Source organism: Prionailurus bengalensis, chromosome A1, assembly GCF_016509475.1.
Source record: "Prionailurus bengalensis isolate Pbe53 chromosome A1, Fcat_Pben_1.1_paternal_pri, whole genome shotgun sequence".
Lineage (NCBI taxonomy): Eukaryota > Metazoa > Chordata > Mammalia > Carnivora > Felidae > Prionailurus > Prionailurus bengalensis.
Window position 1 is genome coordinate 170,120,813 of NC_057343.1, and position 15,816 is coordinate 170,136,628.

At 37.0% G+C, this 15,816-nt stretch overlaps 1 protein-coding gene across 3 annotated transcripts in view; it reads left to right on the plus strand.

Moving 5' to 3' along the window:
* Window positions 1-15,816, plus strand: part of FER (FER tyrosine kinase) — a 437,406-nt gene that overhangs the window by 321,943 nt on the left and 99,647 nt on the right. For all 3 annotated transcript variants that reach the window (XM_043595148.1, XM_043595157.1, XM_043595165.1), the window contains one exon: window positions 4,276-4,399. In XM_043595148.1, the coding sequence (XP_043451083.1) occupies window positions 4,276-4,399 (124 nt within the window). The remainder of the gene's footprint in view (window positions 1-4,275; window positions 4,400-15,816) is intronic.

The following is a 15,816-nucleotide window of genomic DNA, read 5'->3' on the forward strand; positions in this document are numbered from 1 at the left end:
ACCAGTCACTTGGGCAGGGGAATGGGCTTCATGGATTGGGTGAAGCCACTCTAGGACCATCTTTAATGTTGAGGGTGAGGTGAATACTTTCCAAAATGGGAGAAGGGCAGGAAAGTGAGGTAAGGGAAAACACATATATGACAAACAACCAGTCCCTACTACATCTCTTTCTTTCTTGAGATATAAAATAGCTTGAGCAAAAATAAGAAGTTGTAGTAGTATAATATGGTGTTCTAGGCATGGGCTTCATGTTTTAGATACATTTTAGTCTTCAAAACCATCTTGAGAAATAAGTGCACTTAATCCTTGTTTTAAAGAAGCTTAGAAAAACAACTTCCCCAAGGCCTCCTAGTTAATCAGACCTAGGTCAGTCTGACTTCAATATCCAGGTTCTTTTCATGATGTCATGCTCTCTCCCCAGTAACCCAAAAGTTGGCTATAAAAACATATTAAGTATTGTCTTAGAAATTTATCACTGGTGGAAAATTTTAGAAAATAATCCATCCTATCTTCATTTAATGTGCAATATACCTACATAGAAATAATCCTTTTACGACAGATTTACAAAGGGGCGTTAATATCTTGTTTTGCCTGCTTTGAACACCAAGATCCTTATTGCAGTGGTCAGGTATGGTACTCTATGCTCTATGCATATATGCAAACACACGTACATATACATCTACATATATATACATGCATACACATATAAATATCTGTACCACATACATGATTATTACATATATCACAAATTCTAAGAGAGGTTCTTTAACTTGGCCCTTAATGAAAATTATAGGAGAATGAATTCAAAGAAACAGACACTATCTTCTACAGTAACTGACAGTGAATACTGAAAATTCTATCATCTGATGTCACCCTCTAGTTCTTCTTCACTTAAGGGTGTCATCAAGTATTGTGCCTAGGGGAACATTTCTGGCTCTGTCTGAATTATTTCCTGGGTATCCTACCTTTAATCTCATACTCTATCCCCTGGGGAGTTGACTTCTTGCTTCAGGGTTCTTAATGCTAACACTTGCCCAAGGCTCAGGCTTTCAGTGCTGAATCACAATTACTTAATTTTTATTGAAGGCTTGGCTTCTGTGCAGTGACCTGCAAGAAGCTGACGAGGGCTGCGGAATGGTGGTTTTCCTTCTTTACTTAAGATCATTCTGTGTCTTGAATAACTAGAAACTGGAAATAAATTTAAAATTTACTTTAATGATTTAATGATTTTAGGCAAGACATTTCTCTAAGGCAGAAAGAAATATTGCTGGATTAACTAAGAGGCAATCAGACAGTCCTTTGTCTGTATCTTTGGCTGTGTCACAGCATTGGGAAAGAGCTGTATGTCACTGTGCTTTCTAGTACTTTACCTTTATTGACTTGGCATCACTTTTCAGGCAACTTGGAATGCTATTTAAGTGTTGTCATTTCTTTATTATATAATGCATTTATTGTTTTACAGTTTTATGTACCAAGGACTGATTGTCTTTTTGCAAATAATTTTTTTTAAATGATGCAATTTTTAAGGCATTAGTGTTACGAAGTGTCTATCAAGATGAGCTCAGTCTTAAAGCACTAAGTTTTATTGTTGGAATTTAAAGAATTTTACAGCATCCATCCGGTGCCATTGATAAAAAATGTGGTATTATCCCTTTCTAAACATTATTTTAACATTTAACAAGTACTTAAAAAGTACAGTTCTCACCATTGGAGAGGTAGTACTAGAGAAGAAATGTTAAAATTAATGAAAAAAGATTGTCTTCCTGGGAAGCCTAGAAGCTGCAAGAAGGGATACGTACACATTGTTTACTTGTTCATTCAAGAAATGTTTAATGAGGTATTATTACATGCCAGACATGATGTGGTAGGCTCTGAAATTATAATATTGGGCAACAGAGGCACAATTCTCTTCACAGGATTTACAGTTTGAGGCAGGGGTTAGTGGGTAAAGGAGGTTCACTGAAGGGGTAGATTTTAAAAGAACAGGAGGCAGATGGAAAAGTGCTGAATATGAGCGAACTTTGGAAAGAAATAGTAGGATTCCACAGAATACTGGGGTTATGTCATATGCTGCTTTAAATCACGTTCCAGAAAAGCTCTTTTCATTGGGAAGCTATTCCAAAGCTTAAACAAAATGCTATATGGTTTCAAGAGCAGAAGTCTGCACTTTTTCTAAAATAGGCCAACATATATCTAACAAAAGAATTAAATTTTTTTTTCAACGTTTTTTATTTATTTTTGGGACAGAGAGAGACAGAGCATGAACGGGGGAGGGGCAGAGAGAGAGGGAGACACAGAATCAGAAATAGGCTCCAGGCTCTGAGCCATCAGCCCAGAGCCCGACGCGGGGCTTGAACTCACGGACCGTGAGATCGTGACCTGGCTGAAGTCGGACGCTTAACCGACTGCGCCACCCAGGCGCCCCTAACAAAAGAATTAATATATGTAAATATTGGTCCAAGTAATAACTTGAGCTAAAAATTGATTTCACATCCACTTAATTGGTATACCTATTAAAGTTGAGAAATTAGTGCTTAATTTTGCTGTCTACTGTTGTTTTCTGTTGCTCAAAAAATTAAGTTAAGCTTGATAGAGACTATTTCAATAATCTTCCTAGTAATTTAATACATTTGATATTCTCTTTAGAAGAACAGAACAAACTAAATTATCTGACACAGTTAAGATTATTTTTAAGCATATAGCTATTGATTTTGTAAAGGGCCCACCTAAATTTGTGTAACACTTGATGTGTGAATAAAAGAAGTTAGAGAAACACAGCATACATTATAAGTAGAGTTAGGCAAGTGTTTATTTTCCAGGTACTCTCATTAAAGAAAAAGCCATTAAGTCTTCACCTCTAGAGTTTTTCTATTTAAGGAAGCCTGGATCCCTGGTGAAGAGGATTAAAAAGTTTAGGAAATGGCAATTAAAATGCTAATCCCTCTTGCAAAATTCTGGTTTAAAATCTGAGCCTAATAGAAAGAGAAAGTGGAAATTATTGTTTTTAGAGAAATTTCTTTCTAATATATTTAACTTTTAAAAATGCAATACACTATACATTAACAAGGAAGGATAATCAGGCCTTCATATAATCTTTAATGCCATATGAAGAATGAATACACAATTTAATGGTCACTGGCGATAGGTGGCTCTTGAGCTTTTGAAATGTGGCTATTGCTTCTAATAATACTGAATTTTGAATTTAGTTTAATTCTAATCCCCTTAAAATGGGGAGGATTCAGTTAGAAAAATTTAAAAATGTTTGAAATATTTGAGATGTCCCATGAAATGTGAAATAAACAACATATTTTAAAGACTTAGGATGATAAAATATAAAATAAAAACTATAGTTTTTTAATGATACATATTGATATAGTATATTTTGGGTTTATTGGACTAAAGAAAAAATACATTATTAAAATGGATTTCACTGTTTGGTTGTTAGTGTTACCTTTCTAAATGTAGCTACCAGAAAATTGAAAATTACTGTGTGTTATATTTCTCTTTTTTTCAAAACTTTTTTTAAACTTTATGTATTTATTTTGAGAGAGCATGAGCAGGGGAAGGGCAGAGAGAGAGAGGGAAAGAGAGAACCCCAAACAGGCTCTACACTGTCAGTGCAGACCCCAACGCAGGGCTCAGACTCAGGAACCGAACCGTGAGATCATGACCTGAGCTAAAACCAAGAGTTGGACATTTAACTGACTGAGCCACCAGGGCTCCCTTGCGTGTTTTTTTTTCTTTTGGATCATGCTGGTTTAAAGAGTTGCTCGAAGACATTGTTGAAATCCATCTGATGCACAAACTACAATCTGGCTCAGCAGTTCAATCATCAAAATCATTGCCCCCCTCTACCATCAGTGACTTCATAATCATAAGGAGTCAGTGAATCTGATAACTAATTTGGTATCATTTACATTTTAAACTGCTGATAATTACAATCTTTTATTTGGTATCAGAGGAAACAAAATTTCACAGAAAATTTTAGCCGGGCAAATTGGTGAGAAATGGCAACAGCGAAATGGTATGATTTTGTTTGAATATTATTGCATGCTGGATAACAAACAGTGTGAAGCCTTTAAAGGGCTTAAACTGTATGTAGGAAAGTTTATGGTACCTGATAGATGTGCTCTTTTCATACTTTGTTTTATGCTCATGTCAAACAAAATGGGTAAAAAGCATGGCCAGATGTGTAAAGCTTTTTGTTCTGCTGGGTATCTCTCGTAAGCAGTACCTCATGATTTTATCTCATTGTTCATCTCTCAATTCTTCTAGGAGGTGATTTCCTCTCCTTTCTGAGAAAGAAGAAGGATGAACTAAAACTCAAGCAGTTAGTGAAATTTTCATTAGATGCTGTTTCTGGTATGTCCTATCTCGAGAGTAAAAACTGTATACACAGGTAAGGAGAATATTTTTTTAAACATTTTCCAGTTTTATAAATAGAACACTAGAAAAGTGACATTACAGCAATACAGTACAGCATGAAGTTCTTTCACAAAACTTACGTATTTTCTTGTTGATTTTCATATTTTGTGGGCTTTCATATTTTGTGTGAAAGCCTTCTTTGATAGTTGTTGATATAATTTACAGAAATACTTACCTGAGGTAAGTACACCTAATTAGACAATGAGTTTCTTACTGATTAAAATCTGTTATATTACAATCATGAATGAACTAGTGATAAGATGTGCCACGAGTTAGTCACATAATCACCTACAGTCTTAGAGCCAAATAAGATTGTTTCCTGTGCTCCCTATTCTCATTTTACAAAGAAATTACTCATAAATTATAGCCATGGAAGAGCATAATAGTAAAACAACAATTCATGAGAGTGAATTTGGCCAAGGGTAGAAGATATTAGCATAATAGTTATTTCAAAGGAGATTTTAGAAAACTTTACCTAATTACATTAAGAGCAGTGACTTGGTTTTAATGTTTTTATAGATCGTGGTTTTAGTTGCTTGTAGCCGAAAATGTTCTTTACTGCTACATGTCAATACAACTTAACATCTCTTGGAGAATTCATGTCAGATCCTAAGTACGGCTAAGTCTATTTAAGCAAAATAAAGTGGGGCATTGATGTGGTTTTTATTCACTGGAAGCAGCACATCATACTGTTGAACATGGAACAGAGTTCATTGTCAGATTGAACTAGTGTGGACTTTCTCTTAATTGGTTCAATTATTGAACTATATTTTTATCTGATGTATTTCATTATGCAGGTTTTGCTTAATGTTCTGAAGTTGTATAATGTATAAGTATAGCAGACCAAAGGTACCTTCACCTAAAATATATATTTATTTGATCTCACTGTGTCAGTGGCATGACCCATCTGCTCCCCACCCTTACCCCCACCCCCTGCTTCAGTTTGTGAGTTTGGCCGAGAATTCATAGCCAGACTCTCAAGTAAGCAAGGGTTTAATAGCAATTAAAGCAAAAGTACACTCTAAAGGTAGGAGAGTGGGCAGGCCCAGAGGTGGCAGCTGCACCAGGGGTCAAGGTTGTCTTTCCTTTTTATGTTTGCAAGCTATAGGGGTCATAGCGAGGGTGGTCTCTGATGGCATTGCCTCCTATCATCTAAGGGTCTCCTCCTACAGATTGGGAGGGGATGTCTGGTTTTACATGATCCTTATATGAACTGTCATGGAAGCATCCCTCTGAAAGGAGGGGGGTCAAAACCACAATGTAAATGTATTATCATGAAGCTATAGGTTACTGTAGGGCAACAGCTATAGGGAAGAGCACATGTGTTTCCCCTCCCCCCCCCCCCGGGGCGGGGGGGTTCCTGGCTGTTTGAAACTTGGTTTTGGCCCTTCTGAACAATCAGAAAACTACCTGCTCTCTCCCTGCTTATGTCTAGCTAACTGCCTACTCTATCAAACTGATTATTTTTTTTCAAAAAATTCTCCTATATACCCAATTTTATTCTAAAACTAAAATTATGGCTTATGTTTCCAATATAGTTCAACAATTGCATACATTTTAAAACACATTCAGTAGAGATATTATATATCTGGAAATTAAGACAACTAAAACTAAGGCACTGTCCTTGTATTTCTAGGACTATAGATCAAATCACATTATAATAGGTATTTTTAAATATTTTTAAAAAGTATTTGATTTTGGACAAGAATTGCATTATCATTAATTTCATTGGAAGAAGAAAATGTTTTTTGTTGCAAGTAGCAAGGATTTTCTTCTTCATTTAGAGAAAGTCTTATTATTTTGGTTGCTCAGGTGTTAAAGCTACTTCAGGTATCAAATTCTCGACTGTAGTTACTCATTTTGTCTCAGATTTTTTTCAAGCCATTAGACTATAGCTTTAAATTCTAATGAATAAACAATACTGAAACTGCTTAATTGTCAGTTACCAGTAGCAGCCTTCAATTTCTGGTGCATTGTGGTTGAGGGAACTGTTGTTTTAATTTCTTGCTACTTTTGTAGTGATTGCTTTTCTTGAAAATGGATGACTGTATTTTTTTCACTCTTTATTATTTATTTATTTATTTATTAAAAATTTTTTTTTTCAGTTTTTGTTTTTTTAAGATGGAGAGAGACAGAACATGAGTGGGGATGGGGCAGAGAGAGAGGGAGACACAGAATCTGAAGCAGGCTCCGGGCTCTGAGCTGTCAGCACAGAGCCTGACATGGGGCTTGAACTCTTGAACTGCAAGATCATGACCTGAGCTGAAGTCACACGCTCAACCGACTGAGCCACCCAGGAGCCCCTGATTTATTAATTTTTTAATTTGCATCCAAGTTAGTTAGCATAGAGTACAACAATGATTTCAGGAGTAGATTCCTTAATGCCCCTTACCCATTTAGCCCATCCCCCCTCCCACAACCCCTCCAGCAACCCTCTGTTTGTTCTCCATATTTAAGTCTCTTATGTTTTGTCCCCCTCCCTGTTTTTATATTATCTTTGCTTCCCTTCTCTTATGTTCATCTATTTTGTATCTTAAAGTCCTCATATGAGTGAACTCATGTGATATTTGTCTCTCTCTAATTTCACTTAGCATTATATCCTCTAGTTCCATCCACGTGGTTGCAAATGGCAAGATTTCATTCTTTTTGATTGCCGAGTAATACTCGATTGTATGTATATGTACATATATGTATATGTACGTATATACATCAATAGTGCTGCTATAAACATTGGGGTTCATGTGTCCCTTCGAAACAGCACACCTATATCCCTTGGATAGACACCTAGTAGTGCAATTGTAGGGTCGTAGGGTAGTTCTATTTTAATTTTTTGAGGAACCTCCATATTGTTTTCCAGAGTGGCTGCACCAGTTTGCATTCCCACCAGCAATGCCAAAGAGATCCTCTTTCTCCACATCCTCACCAACATCTGTTGTTGCCTGAGTTGTTAATGTTAGCCATTCTGACAGGTGTCAGGTGGTGTCTTATTGTGGTTTTGATTTGTATAGGATGACTGTAGTTATTTAAGTGCCTGTATCATCAGAATTAAAACTGCTCTATGTCTTAGATGGCAGTTAGCCTTTAAAAATTATCCCACTTAACCAAATCATAACATTATCTGCTTTAATGTTATTCTTCCATTTTCCTTGTTAAGCATTTTCATGCATTCACAAATTTTTGAGTGTCAACCTATGCTTGAGCACGTATCTTAGAAGGTTGTACCTATTCCTGTACTATTTGCCTATGAGGAAGGTTCCAGATTGAGTATCTTAAACAATATTACTTAGAGCAGTTTTGACAAATAGGTTTCACTGCCTATTTTCAGTGATTGATAGTGGCTTTCTGTGTTGTATTGAGAAGGATTCCAGGATCAGCAACAGAGTCCAATGACTGATCAGTCACATCTCTTAGGGCACTGATAAGCATTAAAAAACAATAAATATTTTTATTTGGGTTTATTTTTAAAAATTGGTTTTCTGCCATGTTCTTTGTTTGGTATCCATGGAAAGCAAAGAAAGGATAACTTTTTTTTAATTATTTAGTTGAGAGTGAGAACTTGAGCTTGAGCTTGAGGTCAGGGGGCAGTGAGGCAAAGAGAAAGGAAGAGAAAGAATCCCAAGCAGACTCCCAAGTTGTCAGCATGGAGCCTGATATGGGACTTGAACTCACAAACTGTTAGATCATGACCTGAGCCGAAGTTAGGATGCTTACCCGACTGAGTTACCCAGGCATCCCAGTATACTTTTTATGATAAATGTAAGATGCTACTTCTGTCTTATTATATTTTTTTGTGATCTCATATTTTATGAAGCTAAAGATTTGGGTATGATATTGGTCATTTACATGTTTCCAGTGATTCTTGAATGCTTTTCTCTCTTTTTTGTTTTTAAACAAAACTACACCTGATTACTTACCATTTGAACTCTCCCTAAGCCTTCAGTGTACTGAAAATGTATTCTTGTGCTTAATGCATCTTCATGTCATTTAAAAGATAAGATAAAACTAAAATATGCAATGTGAAATATTTTCTTCAATGTTTTTAAAACCTCACTTTTTATGTCTCTCATGAATTGCCATATATTCAGTAAAAGGGACCTTAAAATTAATTTATAGATTAAATAATTGAGGCTCAGATTGAATGAAGGTTATCTAAACAGTTAGTGGCAGGGCCACTGCTAAATCTTAGATGTGCTGACTTCATTCTGACACATTGCCATCATTTGAATGCCATTGTTTTGTTCTGTCTCATTCAAGTGTTAGTAATCCCAACAGCTGACCTTTATTGACAACTTACTGGGTACCATGCACTCTGCTAATTAAATGCTTTAGATGGAATATCTGAGAATGTAGGCTTTATGAGGGCAGTGATTTGTACCTACAGTGTTCACTGTTCCAAAAGCCTGGAACAGTGCCAGACACCTATTGGTGAATGAATAAATCCTCCAAACAATACGAGGTATTATTGGTGGGCCCATTTTACACATGAGGAAACTTACGGTTAGAGAGGTTGATTATCTTGCCCAAGATAATATTAAAAGAAAGTAGCAGATCCCAGATATGGATCCTGGCGTTCTGGTTCTAGAGCCCACATTCTAAATCACTGCACTGAATTGCCTTCCGTAAGAAATGGATCTTCTGACCAATTAAGAGGTTTGGCGAAGAAGGCCAGACGGTATTTGGTGTGATATCTCTGCTTATATTTAACATCTGGACTCTTTGTAAACATGCTGAAGCCTGTGAAATGTAATTTTAGAAAGATATATCAAGGTGTTTTTTTGTTGTTTTTGATAAAGAGTTGCTGAAATGCAGCAGTATTTTGTTATTGCCTCTCCATTTAATTAGAACTTGAAAATTTATTTTTTCATTTTTTATACACTATTGTTTAGATAGCCTCTTCTGCTTTATCTGTTAATTAAAAACACAGGATTAGCATAGAAATGTGATAATCTCAGTTGACTAAGCATTTATGACTGATTTTCTTGTTTCAACATTTGATTACAATTTTGAATATATTAAGCTATACTTTTATTTTTAGCTTCTAAACCAATTTTGCTACAGTACAAAAGGACTTCTCAATAATTTCAAATATATCAAAAATATGCAATCTTACTCTAACCTCTTTTTTTTTCTGGTGTAGTTTGATATTTGCATATATGCAATGTGATTATCATACAATAGATATCACAAAAGCACCTTTCTAAAAATTATCCTACTACTTTATTCAGTGTCAGAATTTCCCATCACTAATTTCATTCATTTTAATTAAGGGATTTTTCCCTAAAGTCGCATGTATGTTTCCGGGAATGAAAAAGGAAGCCTTCTCTGATATTAGAATCAATTAACATGTTAGCCTGAGTTAAAAGTATCTAGCTGCCTTCTTAGAAAACAAAAATGAAGAATTGAGGAGAAAGGGTCAAAGGACAGATAAGTTTTGATGTATGGTTACTGGTAGGAAAGACACAGCAAATGCAAGACACTGTTCAGGAATTCAGGGACGTCCGGTAAACAATCCATGAGAATGAGATGGGAGGGAAACAAGGGCATAGCAGCACATTAAAGCTATTTTATAGTTTGGCTAGGGCTAGCTTTGTCCTCTGTTACATAGAAAATGAAGGGGGAAATTGGCCTGTATCTCTTCTGTATTATTTCTGACTTTTATTCAGTTAATTACAAGAAATATATTTTTGGGTCAGGATGTCAAAAGTGAACTTTTACATTAAACTAACACAAATGTTTTCGAAACCATTTCTTCTAAGGAACTTTTTGATTACAAAGAACAGGAATGGTTTAAGCTAACTCTTCGATTACAAAGAACAGGAATGGTTTAACTTAAGCAATAGGAGATTTATTACAAGAAAATAGAACTATCTCATGGAACTCAGGACACACGAAGTTCAGCAGTCTTGGGAGCCATTGGAATTAGGAACTGGGAAGCATTCAGGGACCAAGACAGCATCTCTTTCTGTCATTTTTTTCTGCGTTCACATGGTCTCTCATGATTTCCTCCATTTTGCTGCTTCATTTCCCTCTTCATCTGAAGACTATATTCCTCTGCCCATTTGCAAAGGGTCCTCAAGTGACATTTGAATCAGTATAACTTTCCAGGCCTAGCACCTGAAGAAACTAATTAGTCTTTGAGGTCTAACTTCACATTTTTGGCAGAAAGAATTGATTGGCCCAGCTTATATTAGGCGTCTACCCCTGTTTTAATCAATAAGATGACTAAACAGAGAAGAGTATACAGGGTCACTGTTACATAGATTTACAGGAGCCAGTCTCAAGGTGTGAGAGGATGATTCTCAGAGGATGGGACATACATGAAGTAGGCTCCCCAAAAGATGGCTATCACGCATTCATAAAGTGCTTACTATTTGGCATGTACATTCACTATTTTTTTCATCCTCATATTTTGATGAGAACTGTGCCACTTATTTCCACTTTACAGTAGGAGAAATTGAGCCACAAAAAAAAAAAAAAAAAAAAGTAACTTGTCCAGTGTCATACAGCTGGTAAGGGAAGATTAGAGTCTAGATTGAGTTGATGACAAAGCCTGGGAATCTAAGCAAAACATTTAAACTATGTGTTGGTTATATTTCCAGTTTCTTCCTATTTGTGAGGATGATCAATCATGTGGAAATTTCTCTTATGAAGCAAAACTTAAGACCATTTAATAAATACTGATTTTGAGAAAGCCTTGTTGTAGGGATAAAAGAATCCTTTGCAGATCTTACCTCCATATTTTCCTGGGATGAATCATTTCCCTGCAGTTCCATGGTATAGGGCTGGCAAATTTACTCTTTGCTGTTGGTCCATGTGGTCTTGAATCCTAGCTCATACTATGTCTATACAACAGGAAGGAGATCACGCTCAGACCTGTGGAATTGGGGTAATGATTACCCCAGAGATTTAGGTGACTGTTGGTTGTGTTCAAGTCCTCCACTGAAACCTGATTTATGTTAGAGTAGCTAGCTTTTTCTAATTAGTCTTGATCAAATGGAAATTCTAACCTCCAAGAAATCTGTTAGAACATGGATGACACAGAAGTAAGCCTAACCTTCTCATTGGCAAATTGCTTCCTACTTTCTGGTCTCTAAGGCAGGATCAGAGCAGTCAGCTATGGAACTAGGGCACCCAAGCCTTTGCCATTTACTAGGCATTGACTCACCGTACTAATTATGAGAATTTCTTGGGGAGAAGGAGGTGTGCTCAGTTTTTGTTTTTAAATATTACTTATTCTTTGTAAGATACAGAGCACTATGAGAAGCCTTTTTCATTCCCAGGTTTCCCTTTCAAAGTGTTTCTGTCCTAATCAGACTGTCTTTTTCTGCATTGCCAGCTCTAATAGGCTACAAGTTTAGCCTTTGAAGAGCCACTTAGCTTTAGCATAGTTGTTAGGACCACAGATTTAGCATTGGAATACTCTGTTTGAATCCTGGCTCTACAAAATGTTAGTTGTATGACTTTGGACCCTTCCCCAACTGCCATCATGGCATTCCCTATAAGCTTTACCCTGCTTAATTTCTCATCACTCCTTATCATGACCTGACATTTGTTTTATGTATATCTACATTTGCATATATGTGCATGTATAAATATCTGTATATGTATAAAAGTGGTATTTATAATGCATATATAAATAAAATCCTAGGTTGTTTTTTGTCTATCTCTGCCAACTAGAATGTAAGTTCCATGAGGATATTGACTTTATTTTGTTCATTCCTCAATACAGGAATGGATCCTGCAAGATCCTTGATCTCATAGTTTGTGGGATCAAGTCCCACTTTAGGTTCTGCGCTGACATTGCGGTACCTGCTTGGGATTCTCTCTTTCCCTCTCTCTCTGCCCTTACACTGCTCATGCTTTTGCCCTCAAAATATATAAATAAACTTTAAAAAAAAGTACCTCAAGGTTCCCCACTCTGAAACATCCCTAAAACATTTCAAGGGGACCACAACATAGCTAGAAGAGACCACACACATTCACACTATTGTAAGATTACATTCAGTTGTCTCTTTTGCCAAGGATACAGAAACTTTTCACGAAAAGATGACCGTATAAAAGAACAACAAATGCAGGATATCTCCATTCATTTTACCATGGTCCCCAGACTTTGTAACAATGTCTGATGAGGCTAGGGCCTTGTTGAATCTGAGTTCATTTTCTTGTTAACATGGTAGTATGGATCATATAATACCATTAATGGAGTGTCTGTACATCTGTGTGATTTTGTGTAATGTTTTAAACATTGGGCTAAACTTTTCTTGCACCAAACTTGGTGTAAACAAGGCCACAGTCTCACCCTAAGGAGAAAGCCACGTTAAAGCTTAATTATCTCTGAGTCCATATTGCCATAGTTTGTCAACTTACTCACATTACCCTTTCAACTATGCGTTCCCAATGCTGGGTATGTTTGGGCCAGGGACTCCTGTAGATACTGTGGCTACAGTGGTGGAGGAAAGATAAATTTCCCTCTAGTATTCTAGATTTTTGGCTGAGACCCCCCCTCCACCCCATAATAAAAGGTTAAGAGAAGAACAGAAGTTAAATAGCATGTATGCCTCCTATGTACATGGGAGTGACCCAGGAAAACTGAGTAACTTCCCAAGGTAGCCCAAGCCACTACCTTAAATACCAACTTCCAGCTAGGAGAGGCCAATTGTGGGCAGTTATCAGGCCAAGCTATAAACAAGGATATGATTGTTACACAGATTTAAGTTAGTGTCTTCTCTGTTAATAGGAGTTTCTAGAGATTTAGAGTCAACCTTTTCTTCCTGGTACAGGGAGGGAGACAGTCTCTAAAAGGAGAGCTCCCTTAAAATGTCTCTTACGAAAGAGTAACTTCTACTCAGTTGTAAAACTTTCCCCATATATGACGTTTCTTTAAAATAAACAGCTCAATGAGGTGTCTGTGTGGCTCAATCAGTTGAGTGTCCAACTCTTGATTTTGGCTCAAGTCATGATTCCAGGGTCATAGGAGTGAGCTTCGCCTGGGGCTCTGCACTGAGTGTAGAACCTGCTTAAGATTCTCTCTCTGTCTCTCTCCCTCTGCCCCTCTCCCCATTTGCATTCTCTCTCGCTCTAAAATAAAATAAAATAAAATAAAATAAAATAAAATAAAATAAAATAAAGCTCACAATATAATCCTTATACCAAAGAAGCATATTTTGGGGTGGCAAATTCTCTCTCTCTCTTCACCAGTGAATGAAACAAAGCCCTGCCCTTGTGGGACTTACAAAAAGGAGGGAAAGCAGACAATGCATTTAAAAGTAATAAGCAGGGGCGCCTGGGTGGCGCAGTCGGTTAAGCGTCCGACTTCAGCCAGGTCACGATCTCGCGGTCCGTGAGTTCGAGCTCCGCGTCGGGCTCTGGGCTGATGGCTCAGAGCCTGGAGCCTGTTTCCGATTCTGTGTCTCCCTCTCTCTCTGCCCCTCCCCTGTTCATGCTCTGCCTCTCTCTGTCCCAAAAATAAATAAAAAACGTTGAAAATTTTAAAAAAATAAAATAAAATAAAAGTAATAAGCAGGGGCGCTAGGGTGGCTCAGTTGATTAAGTGTCCAACTTCGGCTCAGTTCATGATCTCACAGTTCGTGAACTTGATCCCTGTATCGGGCTCTGTGCTGACAGCTCAGAGCCTGGAGCCTGCTTGGGATTCTGTGTCTCCCTCTCTGCCCCTCCCCTGCTTAAGCTCTGTGTCTCTCAAAAATAAATAAACATTAAAAAAAATTAAAAGTAAAGATAATAAGTACATACAAAATATCCCACATGGTAATACATAATATACAAAAGTAACAAAATAGGACAAGAGGGAATGGGAGGCTGGGGTGGGTACTACTGTATATGTAGTGGTAAGAGAAGACCAAGAGATAAAGGAGAGAACCATGTGAATATCCTTAGAGAACCGTGAGAATAACCTTACTAGCAATGGATGTAGCAAGGACAAAAAGGCCCTGAGATGGGAGCATGCTAGGTGTGTCTAAAGAAGACCAACAAGGGAGACAGAAAATGAGGTTAGATAGTTATTAGGTGGCCAGATCATGAAGACTTGTAAGTCATTGAAAGGACTTTACCTTTATTCTGCATGACATGGGGACTATGGAGAACTGACTTGATCTGCCCCAGGATTTTCAAGGATAGGTTGGATTTTCTTTTTTTTAGTAGACTATAAGAGGGCAAGACAGAAGTGAGGCCAGTTCAAGAGCTATTTAAATAATCTAAATGAGAAACAATGGGAGTTGGACCAGGATAGTAGTGGTGGAGACCATGAGAAGTGGTCAGATTCTGGGTGTATGTTGAAGGTAAAGCCATCTGGGTTTGCTAATATATGAGATACAGTATGAAAGAGAAAGAGAGAATGAAAGAAGACTTTATATTATTTTTAAATTTTTTAATATTTTTATTTATTTAATTTATATCCAAGTTAGTTAGCTTATAGTGCAACATTGATTTCAGGGTAGATTCCTTAATGCCCCTTATCCATTTAGCCCATCCCCCGTCTCACAACCCCTCCAGTAACCCTCTGTTTGTTCTCCATATTTAAGAGTCTGTTATGTTTTGTCTCCCTCCCTGTTTTTATATTATTTTTGCTTCCCTTCCTTCGTGTTCATCTCTTCTGTAGAAGACTTTATATTCTTACACAGACTTCAAAAAACAGTCTTTCTGTATTTTCCTCATAAATTCAGGTGACTCTAACATGCTCTTCAATATTTTATTTTCTGTAATTCTACTAATTCTAACATTACTGCTTCAAACTCTAATGAGCCAAATAAAAGCATAACATGTAACTCTCATTTTCCTGGGAACCTGCTATATGCAGAGAGCTGTGCTAGCACAAGTGATGGAGCCAGGGTTGGGCAGAGTACCACCACTTCTGACATTTTCACTGTACCACATCTTGTGTTACAGTTCTCATAATGGAATAAAATAACAGAAAGTGACCTTGAAATGAAAGACACTCAAAATCTCGGCTGTTGGAGTGCCTGGGTGGCTTAATTGGTTAAGCCCCGGACTTCAGCGCAGGTCATGATCTCATGGTTCATGGGTTTAAGTCCCACATCGGGCTCTGTGCTGACAGCTCAGAGTCTGAAGCCTGCTTCAGATTCTATGTCTCCCTCTCTCTCTGCCCCTCCCCCACTCACACTCTGTCTCTCTCTCTCAAAAATATATAACATTAAAAAAAATCTCCGCTGCAATTTTTTTTGCATTTACATTGAATGTTTGTTTTCTAAATACATTACAGATCCTTAAGAAGTGTACCTTGCAAATAGTGTCCTAGTTTATAGACCCATTGATTTAAATAGATAAGTAGAATTAAATCTATGCATAATTTATAGTGGGTCATATTTTCCCCCAGGGGTCTCTGGGCTTTCAACTTGTCAATAAAAATAATTATTA